This window comes from Cynoglossus semilaevis, chromosome 8, assembly GCF_000523025.1.
Source record: "Cynoglossus semilaevis isolate Cse_v1.0 chromosome 8, Cse_v1.0, whole genome shotgun sequence".
In the NCBI taxonomy this organism is placed as follows: Eukaryota; Metazoa; Chordata; class Actinopteri; order Pleuronectiformes; family Cynoglossidae; genus Cynoglossus; species Cynoglossus semilaevis.
In genome coordinates this window covers 12,001,138-12,019,134 of record NC_024314.1, presented here as the reverse complement: position 1 = coordinate 12,019,134, position 17,997 = coordinate 12,001,138, and the positions used below count along the sequence as shown (strand labels likewise).

Sequence of the window (17,997 nt, the reverse complement as noted above, 5' to 3'; positions counted from 1 at the left end):
TTTGTACAATGTAGGAAACAAAGACAGTCACATTGTGGAAAAAAAAGTCACACTTTCACTTACTGGTCGTTAAAGGAACATTCACATGAATCAATTGTGGTCATTCTTTTGCTTAAAAAGTTATTATTAGCGATCTAATCACATGCAAATGTCAAATTGTATCTCTTTTAATTACCTCAAAGGACACGTTTTGTAAGTGAACAGCTGCAGTCAAGGCAAACAGTTGAATGGTTGGAAGCACAGACAATTGGACATAGCTTTTGGGTTGATAAATGAATACGCCTTGGATTAAGGTTTAATTATCGTGTTTTTTGTAGACTTCCAAAGCCCATTAATGGTCTATGGAAACAGTTTATAAAACTAGGGAAAACATTCTGTCAATCTTCTCATCTACTTTCACCTGTCAGATCCAGGCTGCAAAGCAAAAAAGTCCAAAGGCTTTTCCCCAAGCAGCTTCCATCAGCTTTAATGGAAGGATCCCTATGTATTTCCTGGCCAACGTTCCCTGGAGAAGTGATGTTGCCCAGAACATCTGCTGTACTTAGGCTGACGTCAACCACTTACACTGACTCCTCTCAATGTGGGAAAAACAAGAACAGTTGCCGAGTCTGGACCAGCCCACCTGCAGGATTCAAAAAGTTCCCACTGAAACCCAACAGCTACATACATTTTTATATACTGTCTATGGTTATAAAAAACAAAAGTTTGACATTTTTCTCAATTCCTGTCCATCATTTCTGTTTCTTCACTGGGCTGGTTTCATTTACAACACATTACATTCACTACTAGGTTTACATTCTTAATCCAAAAACTTCCATTCAATTCACGAGTCACTTTCACAAGAGTTGGCACCTTCTATGGAAATCAGCCCATCGTCAGCAGTTACTTGCCATATAAAAAACAAAACAAATAAAAAAAAAACAAAAAACAGCATTGCAGCCACTGAATGTTTCATAGGGTGAATATGTATGTATATATATATATATATATATATATATATATATATATATTTATACACAACATCTCTGGACAAGCAGGCAACACTAACCTATTAAAAAACACTTCCCTGAAGGCACGAGCAGGAAATTCCATTGTTGTTTGTGTCTTTTGCTTTGTCTTCTGAGGGCAGTGTTCAAGCTTCATGTGCCAAAACCAACATGGCTTCCAGGAAGACCACGTCTGATCTTCTGTGATTGAACAGCTGAGGAGGTCCAGCCTTGGTATGTACTGTGCACTGTGAATAGTGACCTGCACAGTGTTAGCATTCAGCACAGGTGAGCATGCTTGAAACTTTTTTTAATGTCCCGTTTGTATTTGCTAGACTTGCTCAGGGTTTTTCAAACCTCATAAACATGAACAATTTCAGAATTGTTCATGTTTATGATCGAGTTTGAAAACCTCGATCATAAACAAAACATAACACCTGAGGGACGCTTCTCAACATGTTCTGTTGATCAAGTCAGACACCTGTTAAAATCTGTCTTAGAATATTTTGGATTTTCGACTAACCATTGTGTGTTGTTGTCCATAAGATTCTGGAGAAACCAAGAGTGAGGCGTTTCAGTCAAAAACATGGTGATGAAAGAGAGAGAGAGAGGCACTGGAGGAGGTACAGAGAAGGCTGCAGCAGAGATCCACTTCAGGACTGTTAGTGTTCTGAACCTTTTTAGATAAAGACTTTTCTCCATCTGTAGCTGGATGATGAATGTGTTTTCTCTTGTAAACTGGCTTCACAGCTGAAGAAACATTCCAGGAAAATTTGTTTGCTTTCTTGATGAGCTCTCCTTCCAGCTGATTGAACACTCCTGACTGCTGTCTGCAGCAGACGAGTTGAAGTTTCAGCTCCATAGATTTGCTGTACAGACCATGACTCCTTGGCAAGAAAGAAAAGGAGCAAACACATATTCCACAAAATTCCTATTCCCCAAAAACAGATATGAGATTAAGCTAACATCTCTGTACTTTGTTTTTCAGCAAAGTAGTGGTTTTAGATGTCGGTGCACCTCAGGAGAGAGAGATTGTTGGAGAAAATGACATTAGGTTCCACTTAGAGCATCCAAACTGTTAAAATACTGCCTTTAGAACACCCATAACTCTCATCTCAACGTACATAAACACGGCCTGGTCCATGTCCTTACTCATACTGAGGGCTTCGACTCAGCCCTCCTTAAATATAAACCCTGATGACAGCTACTGGTTTGGTCTCAGACACACGAGTGACCTTGTTGTATCAAATGTCGCTAGTCCTTGCACCCAGGGCGAGATCACCCAGCGTAGAAAAGAAATCCTCCATCTCCTTCTCCAGCAGCCTGTTGCGGTTCTCTGCATCCTCTCTCGCCCGCTCAGAGTTTCGTAGTTTGATCTCTAGCATGCGTTGCTTCTTCCGTTCCTGCTCCATCTCTTGTTCCAGACGCTCCATCTGAGCACACAGAGCAGTGCTGGACTCCTCCAGTCTTGAGAACAAAAAAAAAAAAACAAAGATCAACAACCACACACTCTTTTTTTCCCATCACCTTCAGCCTAAAAGCTGAAAATTGTGAAAACATCTAAAAGGTGACCTCTTAAATTGGGAAAAGGCACAACACCTAGCATTATGCTAACAGCAAAATCTGTCTACACGAAAACCCAAGTTATCTAGTTTTGTTAATGTTATTCAAAATGTAGCTGACCAGTAGTGCAGATTCATAAGAGAAATGTCCACATACTTTTGTATCCTGGCTTCATAAGTAGTTTTCTGCTTCCTCAGCTCCTCCTTCAGACCTTCTACCAGGCCACTCAGTGTTAAGTTCATTCCGTCTCCATCCTCAGTCATGATAATGGAGGGAATCTCAGGTGCCGTGGCCACGTTCCCGTTCTCACTGCAGGCTGCACTGCTGCTACAAAGTTCCATGGCCTCACAACTGTCCTGCTCAGAGCTGGGATCTGTCCTCATTCCTCCATCTCTTCCTCTGTCCACGTCCTTCTGGTTCTCCATCCACTCCACCTTTTCCTCACCATCACTTCCTACCCCACAGTTCTGATTTGTTGCCGGTTCACTTCCTGAATCCTGAACGGAGATCTCACAGGACGAGGTGGACCACGGGGTGCTGGACACACTTGGAACACTCCCCATGCTGGGGGAGGAGGTGACGTTGTCGTAGGTGGACAGCCTCTGTGAGGAGCCGGTGGAGTCGCGGTCTCGAGTGGATCTCTCCCCTGAAGAGGTACGACGGTGTCCTCTCAAAGACGACAAACCGTTCATGAGCCAATTACCTCCACTACCACCACCACCTCCTCCTCCTCCACCAGAAGATACACTGGTAGTGTCTGCTACAGAGCCACCACTGCTGCCCTGCTTGGCCTGTGTCTGAGAACGTGGGGCTGAAGAACTTTTGAAGGTGTACTTCCATGAAGGCAGTGCCTTGGCTTGTTTACTCGGACTGACCACTGTCTCCACTTTTCCTGATGAAGACCCCAGTTTTGGTCCAGGGTTTGGGTTCGGGGTCTGGGTGGGTGTGACGGCAGCACACAGTTTGGCGTCCAACGAGGAGGCGCTGCTGTGCAGCTCTAGGTCAGGATTTGAGACCGGACAGCTTTGAAGGTCTTCTTCAGATATCCAGGCACCAAGGCTTCGATGTTGCAGGTGATGACCCTGCACAGAGGGTTCTGACTGTACTATGGTGGGTACCTCATGGTCCCTCCCTGAGTACAAACGGTTGTGTTCCCTGATAAGGACTGTCATCAGGTGCTGGACCAAAGAGGTACCTGGACAAGATGAAGGAGATCGATTTGTTTCAATGCCAAATAGCTTTTTCAATCATTTTTATACATCAAGATTTTCTTTTTCAAATGGTAAACTGATAGAAACCAGCTGAAGTTCTCGGAGGTCTTTTACTGAAGCTAATATAAACAGCTGATTTAAAAGTATTTACAACTGTAGTTTTTGGTTGTATCCTTCAAAAACAGTAGTCAACATTAGGAAATACCTTCCATGATAGCCACTGGGTCCTCCATTTTGGGTCGAAGAATATTTGGTCCAAACACTGTTGCGAGGTTTTGGACGCTCATCTTGTTTTCGTTACAGTGAGACTGGACCTCATCCAGGAACCTAGAACCAAAGACACAGTTTGATACATGATACATATAGGTTTTCCATTTGGGAACTGTGGTTAAAAATCTCATTGAGATTAAATGTGATGACCAAGAACACCTCACATCAAACTAAAATAACAGAAGCAGCACTGGCCTTACTTGCATATGTACTTGAGGAGATTGTAGTTTGGTAGAGGTAGAACGTTGACTTGTTTACCAAGCTCCTGGACCCCCTGGTCAAAGATAGATTATTCTAATTGTATTATATTTCAAATACAAACATGACGATACACAGTCCATCGTGCCCACATATATGTGGGATAGGTGGTCCACATACCTCTTCCTCGTCTTTGGCCAACAGCTGTGCACAGGTTAAAAAGTCTTCATACTTAGAGAAGGGAATGACTGGTTCAGGCAGCTCCCGCAGGTACAACTTCAGTAAGGATGCCACCGTGTGGACGTCTGTGTTACTGCAAGACGATAACGGTGCGTTAAAAAGTGAATAATCATTTGTAGAAACTACGATTGTGTAAAACAGCTTTTGTCTACCTGTCAAACAGAGGCTTGTCTCCACAGTCAAAGGCCTCCTGCAGCTCCTTCACCAGGCTGGCCTGTCCTGGCATCCTAAACAGACCCTCCTCGTCCAGACCCCGCTCCCTGATGAAGTCCACACACTGCTCCACCAGCAGTGGAGCCAACCGGGGCCCAAACTTCTTCTCATACTGCACCGTGTCCTCCAACCGCTGGCCAAAGATGCCTGCAGCAAACAATGGACGAAGGTTGATGCTGACATTTATTTTGAAGTGAGTACGAATGCAATATGTGAGGGTTTCATTTATTAAAAATTAGATGAATTAATAAAAACTATATAGTATAAACAAAGATAACAAAAGAAAGCAAAGTATTTAGCAAAAGGTAGAAATATAGCACTAGCACTAATTTGTGGACCAGCAGTTAGAACAGATATAGGTTAATATTAGCTACACGTTCAGGAAACAAATGTATAAAAAATGAAGAAATAAACATATATAAGAACAGCTAGATGCTAGTCGTAAGGTAAGTGAAAGTTTTTTGTATTTGGATGAAATTAGCCACAATAAAGAAAACAGCTAATAAATAGGAGTAGCTCAAATGAACCTTAGGCTTTGGTGTACCCTGATAGAAGTGACAAAATAAATAAATAAAAAATAACTCCAGGGTAAAAGTTTTGTAAATTCAGAAAGCAGACAACATAAAACAAAGGCATGACTGTAGTTTAAAGAGCAGAACAGTGTGTGTTGGTTACCTGTTGAAGGACTACAGCAGTCACAGCTGGTCGACAGCTCACAATAATCATAGTAGTTGACGGAGCAGGGGCTGCACAACAGCAGCTGTGAGTGTTTCTCATAGAGACCTAACCCACACTTCACCAGGTTCATCCATTCAAGCTCAGGCATTTTCATCTACCCACACTGGTAGATGAACCTTTCACTCACACATGAAGTCCTGCTCTGCTCAGTCGTGAAGGACAGAAGGAGCTGAAGCTGAGACAGCAGGTGGTGTGTGTGTGTGTGTGTGTGTTGAGACCTAGCGGCTGCTGTTAACGACGGGTCGAAGACTTGGCGACAGATCTATTCTGGACTGTGTGAGACAGACATGTCCTACAGTGTGAATGTGAGAAGGTTGGAGGAAAATGTGAGTGAGCAGACACTGGTTGATCACTGGACTGTTTACATGGATGTACAGTTTCTGTTTTTATAATCATATACTGAATAACTGTGCTCAGGGTATGTATTATTTGCAATTGTTTGTAATTCTATATTTGTAACATACAGTAATAATAAATTCCATTTGTTTGTTTTATTCTACTGTAGGCTACAATACTAGAGTGGGTTACTCCATGGTCAACCAACAGACACTGTCCTGGAGCAACATCAGCTGTTAGACTGACTGAAGTGGAACTCCAATGTTTTGATCTGAATGAATAAATGAATGAATGAATTGAAGTTCTTCAGAAACATATATACTGGTTAAAATAAGAATTGTGTCTGCTCTTGATGTTTGATGTTGACTGATCTGACCGACTAGCCATCCAACCAACTGACCAACCATCCCTCCAACCAACCGACTAAACTACATTTATCCCACTATTAATACACAGCTCTTTTGTAACACAACACCATGCTGTTCAGCTGTGTCCCAGTTAATGCAGACTGCTTATATTTCTGGACCCCTGTCAACTGGACCGGTGAAACACCTGTGTCCACCACAGATTGAATCAACCAAAGGGTCAGTTACCTCCGGAAAGTCCCTTTTTTTTTAACAAAAAAGTTTATCCAGGTTTATTCTGGATCCTCCCACCAGGTGTCACTGCAGGCAGAAATCTAAGAGAAGCTCACACGCCTCTGACTGAATTTGAACCAACACTGTAGTGAAAATGACTGACAGCAAACTCTGATCACATTTCAGCAGTCAAGTTCTATTGGACTCCAGGAAGAGTGAGAAATAACTGCTGTGTATGGACATGAGAAACAGACATACTGTAACATTAGGAGAATATATTCCAGAGTTTCCTAACCTTTTCTGTTCCACAGGACATAGTTCACATTTCAAAAAATATCACACAGTGTTTCAGTGGTTGTGTCTTGTCATGTTGCAGGTCAAAGGTTTGGTGTTACCTCCTCCAAACGGTGCCCAGATGACCCGCCGTATGGCCTTGACCCAGTCGTCCATGTCCGTCTGGGAGTTGGCCATGAGCAGGAAGGATTCATGGCTGACGGCTGCACGGTCCTTCTCTCCTGCTCCACCTACAGGGGCAAATAGAGGGAATCAAACAGTACAAAAGAGAAGAGGTCAGTAAAACACAAGCTGAAAATTATCCTTTAATTTCATGTGTATGAAGTACACAAGTAAGCTGTTACCACTAGAAAAACATAAAAAATATAGATTTAATTTTGAAAAGAAAATTAGCAGTTAATGGTGACTAGTAATATTTGCTTCAACAATTTAATTGTATTTCAATGAAAAATATATATAAGTTATAAACACAAACTATATATTATAAAACAAACAAAGAAAAACATTTTGTCGCGACACCCTCACTTTTCCCAGCCGTTGTGTTGTGAGGGATTTTAGCCGCTAGATGTCAGAGATGCTGCACTTTGAAACGGCGATTCCACAGTCCGTTTACAGTAGTTAGCTTCTCTTGGAGGTAGAGGATACAATCATTAGCGGTTTATGTTTAATCTTTACATTAACCAATAAGGTTAATGTAGTCAGCCTGGTTGTTGTTCTGTTTGTTGAAGCTATTGTCGTGTTAAAATCCTCTGGTTGGCTCAGTCACAGTCACTGTTGTCACAGCCAATTAGCTTTGAGAATGGGAATTCAAATATAAACAGTGAGACCATAAAAGACAGTAGTTTAAGTGTCATCATCCAGCTCTGCAAACACACACCGTCCTGGAGAGGCAGCCTGTCCTCACAGCCTGTCCTCACATGTGTCACTAACACAGGCTGTGTCTGTGTGGAGGTGTTCCAAACAGTAGCTGTGAGACTCAGGTTTCCTCAGGAAAATAGAGGAATGAACAAAGTAGGAGAAAATTCTACATTTTCTTCCACTGAATCACAATCGGTGGTTTTCAAAAAAAAAAAAAAACCCCCACAGTAGGACTGAGACGGTTTTGTTTTGTTCTGAAGCTACAGTAAATGCCATCAGCCTGAGCTGCTCTCCACTCCACCACTGTCTCCTCCACTCTTGTAAAAACTCTCCAGCATCTGCTTGACGTTACCTTGGAGATGTTGTTTCTTCAGTCTGTCCGGTTTACAGCAGACCGGCCCCATGTCTGACCCTGGCTCTGTCTCTGACCTAACTCTGCCGCTACTGTTGCCGCTGCATGCAGTCGAACCAGCAGAACGGAGTCCGTTCTGGAGCAGATCTGTCCACAGGTACCACTCAGAGCCAGAACCGTCCAGTGAGACATACTCAGTGTGAAAGAAGACAAAGTCCAGTCCAAAGAGGGTTCATTCTGTCTCCTCGCTCCTTTATCCTGTCCATTCATTCACTGACCCTGGGTCTGATGACCCTGGACACCAGATCCGGTTCCTTGGACCCACTGAAGGAGAACAAATCCCTGAAGAGATCTGGGACTAGAATCACTGTCCCTCTCTTTGTCCCTGTCTCTGTCTCACTGTCTGTGTGTGTGCTGTACATAGGAGATGGGCCGTCCTCCAGTCTTTGTCAAACAAACTTGTACACACACACACACACACACACACACACACACACACACACACACACTGGAAACAGACCGAACTAATCAATCCCCATGCAGTCTTTGGATTCTTCTCAGGTTTTTAGTTCTTTTTTCTGTACTATTTTATCTGACAGCTGCACAGTAGAGGAGTGGTTAGTGCTGTTGCCTGACTGCAGGAACATCACACGTTCAATTCCTTGTGGTAACTGTTAGTTTGAGAGTTTGCATGTTCTCTTCGTGGGTGTCTCGACTTTCACAGTTGAATAACTGATCCAAGATTTAGTTTGTTATTCACACTAAATTGACCACATGTGTGAATGTGAGTGAGAGTGAATGTTTGTCTTGATACACCACTGTGACCTCTGGGAAATAATACATCAATAGACGATGAATCAGTAACAATAAGGCCATTTTTGTTGTTAAAGTTTTGTTTTGTTTTTCTTGTTTTTGTTTTCAATAAATAACACTATCCATTTCTGGCTTCAACTAATGAGGACTTAGTGAGGATAGATGAGGTTTTAGAGAGTGTGTCTGGGAGAGGGTAAATTAGCAAAAGCTGTCACATTTACATATGTGTGTGTGTGTGTGTGTGTGTGTGTGTGTGTGTGTGTGCATGTTTCCAGATGGTTTAATTGTTTCACACCACCACCACCACCACAGAGGCACTGTAGCCTTAGGTCAGACATTAAACACAGAGAGTATCTTAAAGATAGCCAATTATTTGCTCATTTACTTTCAGCCCTCAGGCTCAGACAGGAGCTGGAGATTCAGACACTGATACACAACTGTGAAGTCATCATGGCCCACAGATTTAAAAAGAGGAAATCATGGATTCAGTGCAATTTTTAATAGTTAGCATGCTGTGTGTTGTTGATAAGAGGAAATCAAAAGAAATACCAGGTCAGTGTTTGTTCTAATGTGTACTGTTTTGTTTTAATGACTTTTTGAGTTTTTGTGTTCGTTTTAATGTGAAAAATCACAAGATTCTTATGAAATTCCTCCTTCTGCTTAATATATAAATGTGGGTTTAATGTATGGGATTGTCATTGGATTTGGTGGTTATTAAAAATCCAAATGTTAGACTCAGGTGATTGGAATGTTAATATTTGGAGTTTGTATCAGTCTTAAAATGTGTCTCAGTCAGGACCTCTGTGAGGTTTAGTTTGGAGCTCCATGAGGATGAGTCTGTGGATTTACAGGTGCAGAGAGCAGGTTGGTTTAAAATGAAGATGTGAGAATCTGGGTTTTGTTTGAGTAAAATGTGCTCAGTTTTAAGGTTCTTGGTCTCAGAGCAGTCCTGGACTGAGAGGCTGTAGGTCAGATGTTGATGGAGGTTCACACTCCTGTGTGACGTTGACTGGCCATAAACAAGACACACAGGTCTGGCAGCAACGCTAAACGCACACACATATAGACAGAGAGAGACAGAGAGAGTGCGCACGTGTGTGTGTGTGTGTGTGTGTGTGAGGTGACAGCTCAGCTTCTCTGGACTCACCAACAGATCTATTTACAGAACCAGGATCAGCTCTGACTGAGGCTGCTGCTGCTGCAGCTTTACTTTCACTCCATCACTGTTGACCTGCAGCCAGAGTTGACTTTCACTCTACATTTAAAACGCCAGTCAGCAGCTCTGAGCTCACGTCATGTCAGACTGGGAGATTAGATGAACTAGTCTTTTTTTTAGGTAGCGCCCCCTGTTGTCAGAAAAGTGAAATTTCCCCAACAGTTTCTCCACAAAAACAGGCCAGAGAGTGTGTGGCCCACATAGACATGTTGGCTGGGTGTGGATCTGACCTGGTACGATCTCAAACAGATGTCTTCCTGGTTCGTCAGGGTTGGCTGTGAGTTCATTCACCTGACATCCCTGCAGAGGTATACAGCCCTGTGGATGATAATGGAGGAACAATCATTTTACTCTTTATTGGCTTCTACACAGCACACCATTGCCTTAATGAGCTCTTTATCCATTACTCGTCAAAAGAACCAGGGACTGGGACAGAGTTCTGGACCACATTATCCTGATCAATACAAGCCCAAGACAAGTGAAGAGAAGCCAGCGCCTGTGGGGTGGGCATTCTCCATCAAACATGGACAGAAAACAAAAGATGGTGCCAAAAAAATAAAATAAAATAACTACAAAGGCCTGGAGCAGAGGGCCGGGCTGTCGCCAGAATTAGTTGCCATGGTTACAAATGGAAGAGGCTGAGAGATGTGGATGGATAGAGGACAAGGGGCAGGAACCAGAGGGGAGGAGGCAACTCCCCAGGGGGCAGCTGTGTGTCACGGGTGACAGGAGGAGAAGAGGCAGAGATGAATGAGTGAGAAAAGGCAACATGTAACCCGAGAAGAAGTGAGGAGGAGGAGGAGGAGGAGGATGATGATGTGTGATCTGTGTCCTGGTACAGAGGCTCTGACTGATATATATAGTTTATATGGAGCCCACACAATTTGCCCAGTTTAATCTGGACATTTTTTTTTTTTTTTACTTTTTAACCATGTATCCCAAATCTACTGTACATACTGTGCGTGGGTCTCATATGACCAAACTGGCTCAGACAGGCTTTTTACAATCTGAAAGTCAATTCGCAAACACACTCGTCATTATTCCACTCATGTTTCATGCATGATCTTTCAAGCATGTCTGGATCGGATGATTATCCTGGACCAGGTCTCTGAAGACCAGCTCTCAGTGTTGTCTGACTCCACCCGTGTCAGATCAGCAGGTGTACAGTTACAAACACAGTTGTTATTGATCTGTTCTTTGGGCTCAGGCCTTAAATTCAGCCTCCTTTTGTTAAATACACACCACACAGCACCGAGCAGTGGACGCTGCAGCTCATAAATCTGCTGCAGTAAAACCACCATCACGTTGTTGCTCGTGCAGTGAACTGTCTCAACTGTGGTGTTGTTTATTCTTATTCACCGCCCCAACAGCTGGTCCTCCACTGACTGTGTCCTTAAACAGCACCTCTCAGGTTTGAAAATGTAATAATTTACAGCATTTAAATGTTACTGATGTAGCTCTCGCCGTCCCTTTAAAAAAATGAAGGTAGAGTAGAATCCCATTTAGTGTCATTTAGGAAAGACAACCCAAATACAACTGGTATTGGAATAGAGTAGGCAGGATGGAACAGCTGGAGAAAAGTGTCAGGAGTGATCTGTGACAGAAGAGTGTCAGCTAAGGTGAAGGGAAAGGTTTACAGGACGGTGGTGAGACCAGCCATGATGTATGGTTTAGAGACAGTAGCAATAGGCAGAAGACAGGAGGCGGAGCTGGAGGTGGCAGAGTTAAAGATGCTAAGATTCTCTTTAGGAGTGACAAGAATGGACAGGGTCAGGAATGAGGTGATTGGAGGGACAACACAGACAGGAAGGTTTGGAGAAAAAGCTAGAGAAGCCAGATTGAGATGGTTTGGACATGTGCAGAGGAGGGACAGTGGATACACCGGTAGAAGAATGTTAGAGATGGAGCCACCAGGTAGGAGAAAGAGAGGAAGGCCAAAGAGGAGATATATGGATGCAGTGAGGGAGGACATGCAGGTAGTTGGAGTCAGAGTAGAAGATACAGAGAACAGGGAGAGATGGAAATCAATGATTCGCGGGGGCAACCCCTGAAAAAAAGGGACAGCTGAAAGGAAAAGAAGAAGAAGGTAAATCCAAATACAACCGGGCATGAGCACAAGGCAACGAAAAATCATTAAATGTGTTTAAACCAAGGTTAAAATGATACAAAGTGTCAACATTAAAATATAAATTTTGTTAAAACAACTACAACATAGCATGGTAAGGAGTGAATATTCCTAATTAGTAGAAGTTCTCTTGCTTAAATTAAGTTAAATATTTACCCATTCTAGGTATTACCCACAGAGTAGCTAACCAGCTTAAGACTAGAACTGGCCAAAATTGCATTTTTAAAGACAGCAGATGGTTTGGTCACTAATAACTAATTAATGTACTAGTTTTACTCAATTATTTTTTTGTTGGTAACCTCTGTTTAAAACACATTTATTACCTAATTTAACAATTTTAGCTCAGAACAATAAAAGAGGATGTTGGACTCTGTCACCAAGACTGAAACAATCAGATATTGTTTTACTTATCACATTATAAATGACTGGATATGGTTTTCTGACAGGCTGCTGTGATTCAGAGCTGCAGATTCATTTAGTATTCATTCTAATGACCCGTGTCTCCTCCTCGTCCAGGTCCTCACTCTCCTCCTCCTCCTCCTCCACCACTACTGCACCAAGAGAAAATCAGCTGGCAGGTAATTAATGTGCTTGTATTTTTTTCCTATAACACTCTCATGTCCAGAAGGAAGAAAATTGAACGTTCACAGATTCTGTTCAGTGTTGCATCCACTTCCTCCAATTATCACGTTGTTTCATTTGACAGTGTAAATGGAGGAGGAGGAGGAGGAGGCGCAGGTGGTGATGGCTTCCTGTTGTACCACCCCACCTGCACTCTAACTCCACCGATCCTCAAATTTCCAATTAATAATCAGATGAGAGGGAGAGAAAAAAACAACACCAGAATGACTTCTCTCACACGTCCTGTTCTCAGAGGGCGGGGGCTGGGTAGGTCTACATCGGTTCTAGATTTTTTCTAGATGTGTCTGTCTCACACCCAGGCACGTTTCACCATGCATTTTCCCATAATCCACTGGGAGTTACACATCAGTAGAGGCTGATGAGAATTGACAGCTGCTGATTGAAGACAGTCTGTAACTGTGTGTGTCTGTGTGTGTGGTAATTCATTATGTTTGGGAAATGTCTATATATATATATATATGTCTTTATGTTTGGGAAATGTCTTTATATTTGAAAATAAGAATTTACATTAGTATCTAACTTCTGGCTAGCTGGTATTAGCTCTGTGTCGAAACCTATTCAATCTCAGCAAAGAGCAGAGAGTGAATGGGCAGTGTATACAAAAGACGACAGGAAAATAACTGAAGCGTGAGTCTATCAATGAAAATGTCACAATTTTCAGCCCAGTGTTTAAGTCAGTGTCTAGCCAAAACAAAAACCGGTAAAATAATACATCCACTCAGAGAATCATAAAAGCCATTGGATCGATAAGAGATTTCTTCTGTAAACATTTGTGCCATGACGTTCTAATGGAGCTGTTAGTGTTGATGTGACTCATCAAGAATAGATCACTGGATGTAGCTGCAGTGAAAGTGACACTGAGGACGTAGAACTAAAGCACCATGGGTAATCATGGCCTGTTGGTCTATAGAAAAGAGCATTTCTTCTTATGATGTCTGCGATGGTGTCCAGTCCAGCATCTTTGCTGGTTCTCCTCAGCACTGGTCCAAACCATCTTAACAGGTCTGCTCTAAGTTCACGCCAACCTTAACTCTACCTCGGCCCTGCTTCTTTCTAACCCTGTCCATCAGCATCTTCTCCTCTGACACCTCCAGCTCAGCTCCTGTGTCCAGGACACTCATCTTGGCAGACCTGACTACGGCCTTTCTAAACTGGTCTTTAGACCAAACATACTCTGATGTGGGACCGTCACCTGTGGTTTGGTTTCCTCCTCGTCCTTGTAGAAGTAAAGCTGATCAGAGCGCAGTACAAACCAACGTAGCTGCCAGTTCTTCATGATGCTGCGCTGTTTCTTCAGCCAGCCAGCCTTCAGCGCCCCCTCCTGGAGGCTCGGTGAGGCCGGCCGGCAGGAGGCCCGTGACACCTCGCCCATCACCATGCTCTTGGACCTGGCTGAAAACACATACACGCACAACCGCACATTAGCATTAGCATTTAAGCATTTGTTTTTAAACAACCACACACGCAATCATTTTAAGGCATTTGTTTTGAAATGTGTGTGTATTCAGACAGAGGAGTGAAAGGTTTCACAGGTCAGTTGATTGATTTCTTGTGTCTTCAGTTTATCTGGATCCTGCCTTTTCATTATCTCCTTAATAGAAGCTTGTATTGTCCCTCGTTCTGTATGCTGGATGCACAAGCTCACACACTGATACACAGGGCCTGTGGATGAAAGACGAAGAGCGACTGCAGAGAGGCTGCAGGCTCAAATAATAGCAGAGAGTAGATAAAATAGAGTGTGTGTCACTGGAGAGAGCAGCTCTGAACACACACATACACACCTATACACATGCACACACACACACACACACATTTATAGCCTCGGGTGACAAGGATACCCCCCTTTCCCTCCGCCTCCTCCCATATCACAGGTCCTTGAAAGAGACTTATTGTGGAATAGCTCAGGCTTTTGGGCCCAGATAATGGGACCACATGGGATTGACTGACTGTCTGAGTGACTGCCTGTCTGCCTGACATCATCACCGACAAACGCGTGTAACCTGAACTCTGTCAAGGACGAGTGTAAAAATGGGGAAAAGATGAAATTGTGACATTGGGGTGATTCCTGGATCATTGGACAAATCTATTTCAGAAGCAGTTTTGGTTTTTCAGTCTGGGGAATCTGATATCTGTGTGCGTGTGTGTGTTTGGTAAAAATCTAGGATTCAGTATTACATTTTCTTTAACATAAGGGACGCGGGGTTGTAAATGGATGGGAAAAGAGAAGAGTGATAAATTGTAGTCAGGCAACGAGGCCTTTCTATTAGATGATCATGTATAATTTATTGAAATCAATGGTTCAGGCATTCTGTCATACACACAAAACACACACACACACACACACACACGATCAATGCTGAGATGTCACAGAGGGATTAAGGTGGAGGCTGAATGAAGAGAACACAGAAAATCAATGTTTATTTAGTTGTATTGTCTGCTCTCTTTATGTCTGATATTTATAATTTCATCCACATTGTTCATGTCATTTGTCATCTCACAAACTGACGTAGAAAACCTGTTGATCTTCTAGGAATAGTTCAGCGAGTACCAAAAATAAGTACTTTGATGTTTTTTAAAAAGAAATAATATTTATGCTAGTTTTTTTTAAACAGCTTTTGTATCTAAATGGTTAGGAGACTATCACGAGCATTTGTTGTTTCTGTATATGTTGAGCCTTAACTTATAATATATTTACACAAATGAACATATTTGACATATTTGTAAAATTATTTTTACATATTGTTTAACAGTGTTTTGTGAACTTTTGTTATTTTTGGCCTAATTTTCTCAAAATCTGCAGATTATCAGATTTTTTAGTAGTAGTAGTTTGCTTTTTGGGAAGATTAATTAATTAAGATATATTGTAGCTGATTTAATTTTTTTTGCCCTTCTTTGTTGCTATTTTCCAGTTGTTTCGGGGGGTATTATATTTGTGTAGATGTTTTTGTGTCTACATATGTGGTTTCTGTTTCACTTTCACCATCTGTCTTTTTGGCTGAACTGATTTTTTCTGATTCTGTAGATTTTGATTTGTTGTTTGATTTGATTCCTTTTTCTTCCCCTCTCTTGAACCCCGTCACTTGACCTAGGCTTTTCTCATTTATCCATTTTGATGCTAATTCTCTTCTTTCTCCTCGTCTTTCTCTTCCACTTTCTCCTCCTCTTTAACTCACCCTTATCCCCCCTTCCCTGCCTCCTTCATGTTCAGCCCTGCTGGGTCCATTGAATCAAGCCTCTGTTATGACTGAAAAGCAACAACAGCACATGTGCACACACACATGCACACACACACACACACACACACAACTCAAAGATAACAGTTCTTATCACCAAAACCCAATTAAAGCTGTTTTTATCTTATAAATGTGAGCATTTGTAAATTAGAGACTAATTATTTCTGCTGTCAGAGCAGTGTGGACTTTAGAGTGCTTCAGAGCAGTCATTTAATTGAACAATTTTAAATATATCTTATAATTAAAAGTGTAGTAAGCAGAATTGCTCTTTCAGCTTTAAGGGATCTTTGATTGTTTGAAGGAGGTTATTTTTAGGTCACTTAAACTTTTTCTAATTTGTGCAAACAATAAAACTGTGTGTCTTCATAGCAAATAAAAATGGCCGATATGCTGTTAGTTTGGCTCCTGGCTGCAGCAGTACTAGAACCTAGTTCTGGTTCTTTTTTGTGGAAACACGAAGGCCATATATTTCTACACCATCACACACTCCTAAAAGTTCTACTCACCTTCCCTGCCCTCTTTGACCTTCACCCCTCTGCTCCTACTCACTCCATCATGTCCCTCCATGACCTTCTGTCCCTCCTTGTTGTGCCAGCGTTTGCACAAAGAACACAGCAGCTGCCTTGATCACACTGGACTGGAATCAGTGGAACACAGACTGCTTGTCCCGATGATTCATATCTGAGTCATGAAAGTTTTTTGACTGTGTGTGTGTGTGTGCATGCATGTGTGTGTGCCAGGCACGACTACCCACGATGCCAAATTGGTTTCTCTGCTCAGAGTGATTCAGTTCTTCCTTCTTCCCTCACTTTGGGTGGAGCATCAATCATCAGCTACAGTTTCTGAAACTACATGGTTTCTCTGCTCTTTATGCAAAATCACTGGGATTCTCTTAGATTCAGAGTCAGATTTTGACTCACGCATTTACAGTAGCTGGAGAGGCTGAGTCCAGTAATGCAGTTGTACCGTCTGTCTACGTCACACTGTAATGTTTCAGTCATGTTGGTCTGTGATTCACGTTAGTTCATCATTTGTTGGTTTTTTAACATGGAGATGAATCTCAGCAAATAAGACCCATGCAGCCATGGGCTGATGGGCAGTGACATGATGAGTATGTCAGTAAGAGTGCAGATTACATTAAAGGTAAATGGACACGGCTGTGAATACAGATCTGTAGTGACAGTGGAAAGAATAAGAAAAGAAAATCTGCTCAGATTAAAGTTCAGTAAAAATCAGTTGATAAAGCCCATGTGGGTGAAATCAATTTGGGTGAATCCCCCTTTATTAGCTGCAGTGCACCAGTCAATTCCATTATATTTCCCATACTGGAAGGAAACTGCCACAAAAAGTACCGCCCTGGTACTGTTTACTTCTCAGGTGGCTGTATCTGTCTCTGTCAATAAACATCAGGTCAAGTTTGTTTAAATGCTGCCACGTTCAAGTGACTTTGAAACATAGGAGCTTATGGCAGCAATTGACAGCATTCATGGTCTTGAACTCTGTAATGACAGGTTTTTGGTGGTGAAATCAAACGCTGTGTGGCCAAATTCTCACCATCACAGTCTGACCACCCAGCTCACTACGTAAGAACTATTATTAAAGCCTGGTTTCTGAGGAGAAATGCTCTCTGTTTTACTATTGAGCCAACCATTAAAGTTGGCCACTTCCACTTCCTCCCCTGCAGAAGGTGCTGTAGACACTGGTGTAAACCCTGCCCCATGAGTTTATTTAAACTAAATAAACATTTTGCACATGACCAAGTAAAAGATTCAGAAAGAGATCAGTGGCCAATCACACATAAGAGGTGTGTGATATCACACAACTGACTGACGTGCTCTGGATCTGCTCCTGCTGCCAGTGGTAACAATGTGAGGTTGGGACCCCCAGATGGATGGTCAAACCTGTAGTGTAAAGCGCTTGGAGACATAATGAGGCTGGACTCTTTAAGTCATGTTACAGTGTGAATGAATGGTCGTCTGGAGACCTGAATCTCAAGGCAAGTGGTAGAACACATGATGGGACACCTGATGCTCCATTTATACACACACACCCACACACACACACACACACACTTCTGGCCTTTGTGATGTCACTTAATGTAGTTTGGAGCCATATAAGCATCATCAGCAGG

General features: G+C 42.4%; 1 protein-coding gene and 1 long non-coding RNA gene across 5 annotated transcripts in view; one reads left to right on the top strand and one right to left on the bottom strand.

Moving 5' to 3' along the window:
• Positions 1-318: 318 nt before the first annotated feature.
• The window catches only part of arhgap22b (Rho GTPase activating protein 22b), a 20,554-nt gene continuing 2,875 nt past the window's right edge, over positions 319-17,997 (bottom strand). Inside the window, exons 2-11 of one of the 3 annotated variants that reach the window (XM_025057909.1) lie at positions 13,826-14,025; positions 10,097-10,184; positions 6,729-6,857; positions 6,349-6,361; positions 4,621-4,857; positions 4,409-4,541; positions 4,231-4,304; positions 3,966-4,087; positions 2,706-3,744; positions 319-2,453 (exon numbers count right to left, since the gene is read on the bottom strand). In XM_025057909.1, coding sequence (XP_024913677.1) covers positions 2,231-2,453; positions 2,706-3,744; positions 3,966-4,087; positions 4,231-4,304; positions 4,409-4,541; positions 4,621-4,857; positions 6,349-6,361; positions 6,729-6,857; positions 10,097-10,184; positions 13,826-14,025 — 2,258 coding nt within the window. In that variant the 3' untranslated portion in view covers positions 319-2,230. Of the gene's footprint in view, positions 2,454-2,705; positions 3,745-3,965; positions 4,088-4,230; positions 4,305-4,408; positions 4,542-4,620; positions 4,858-5,356; positions 5,637-6,348; positions 6,362-6,728; positions 6,858-10,096; positions 10,185-13,825; positions 14,026-17,997 lie in introns of those variants that run through there. The other 2 variants (XM_008314797.3, XM_025057908.1) reach the window with 2 other exon arrangements.
• LOC112487371 (uncharacterized) lies at positions 4,742-13,051 on the top strand. Of its 2 annotated transcripts, none has more exons than XR_003050419.1 (3): positions 4,742-4,874; positions 6,710-6,902; positions 12,508-13,051. It is a non-coding gene; the product is annotated as an uncharacterized LOC112487371 (long non-coding RNA). The 2 variants fall into 2 exon arrangements; XR_003050418.1 differs by lacking the exon at positions 4,742-4,874 and adding an exon at positions 5,832-6,548.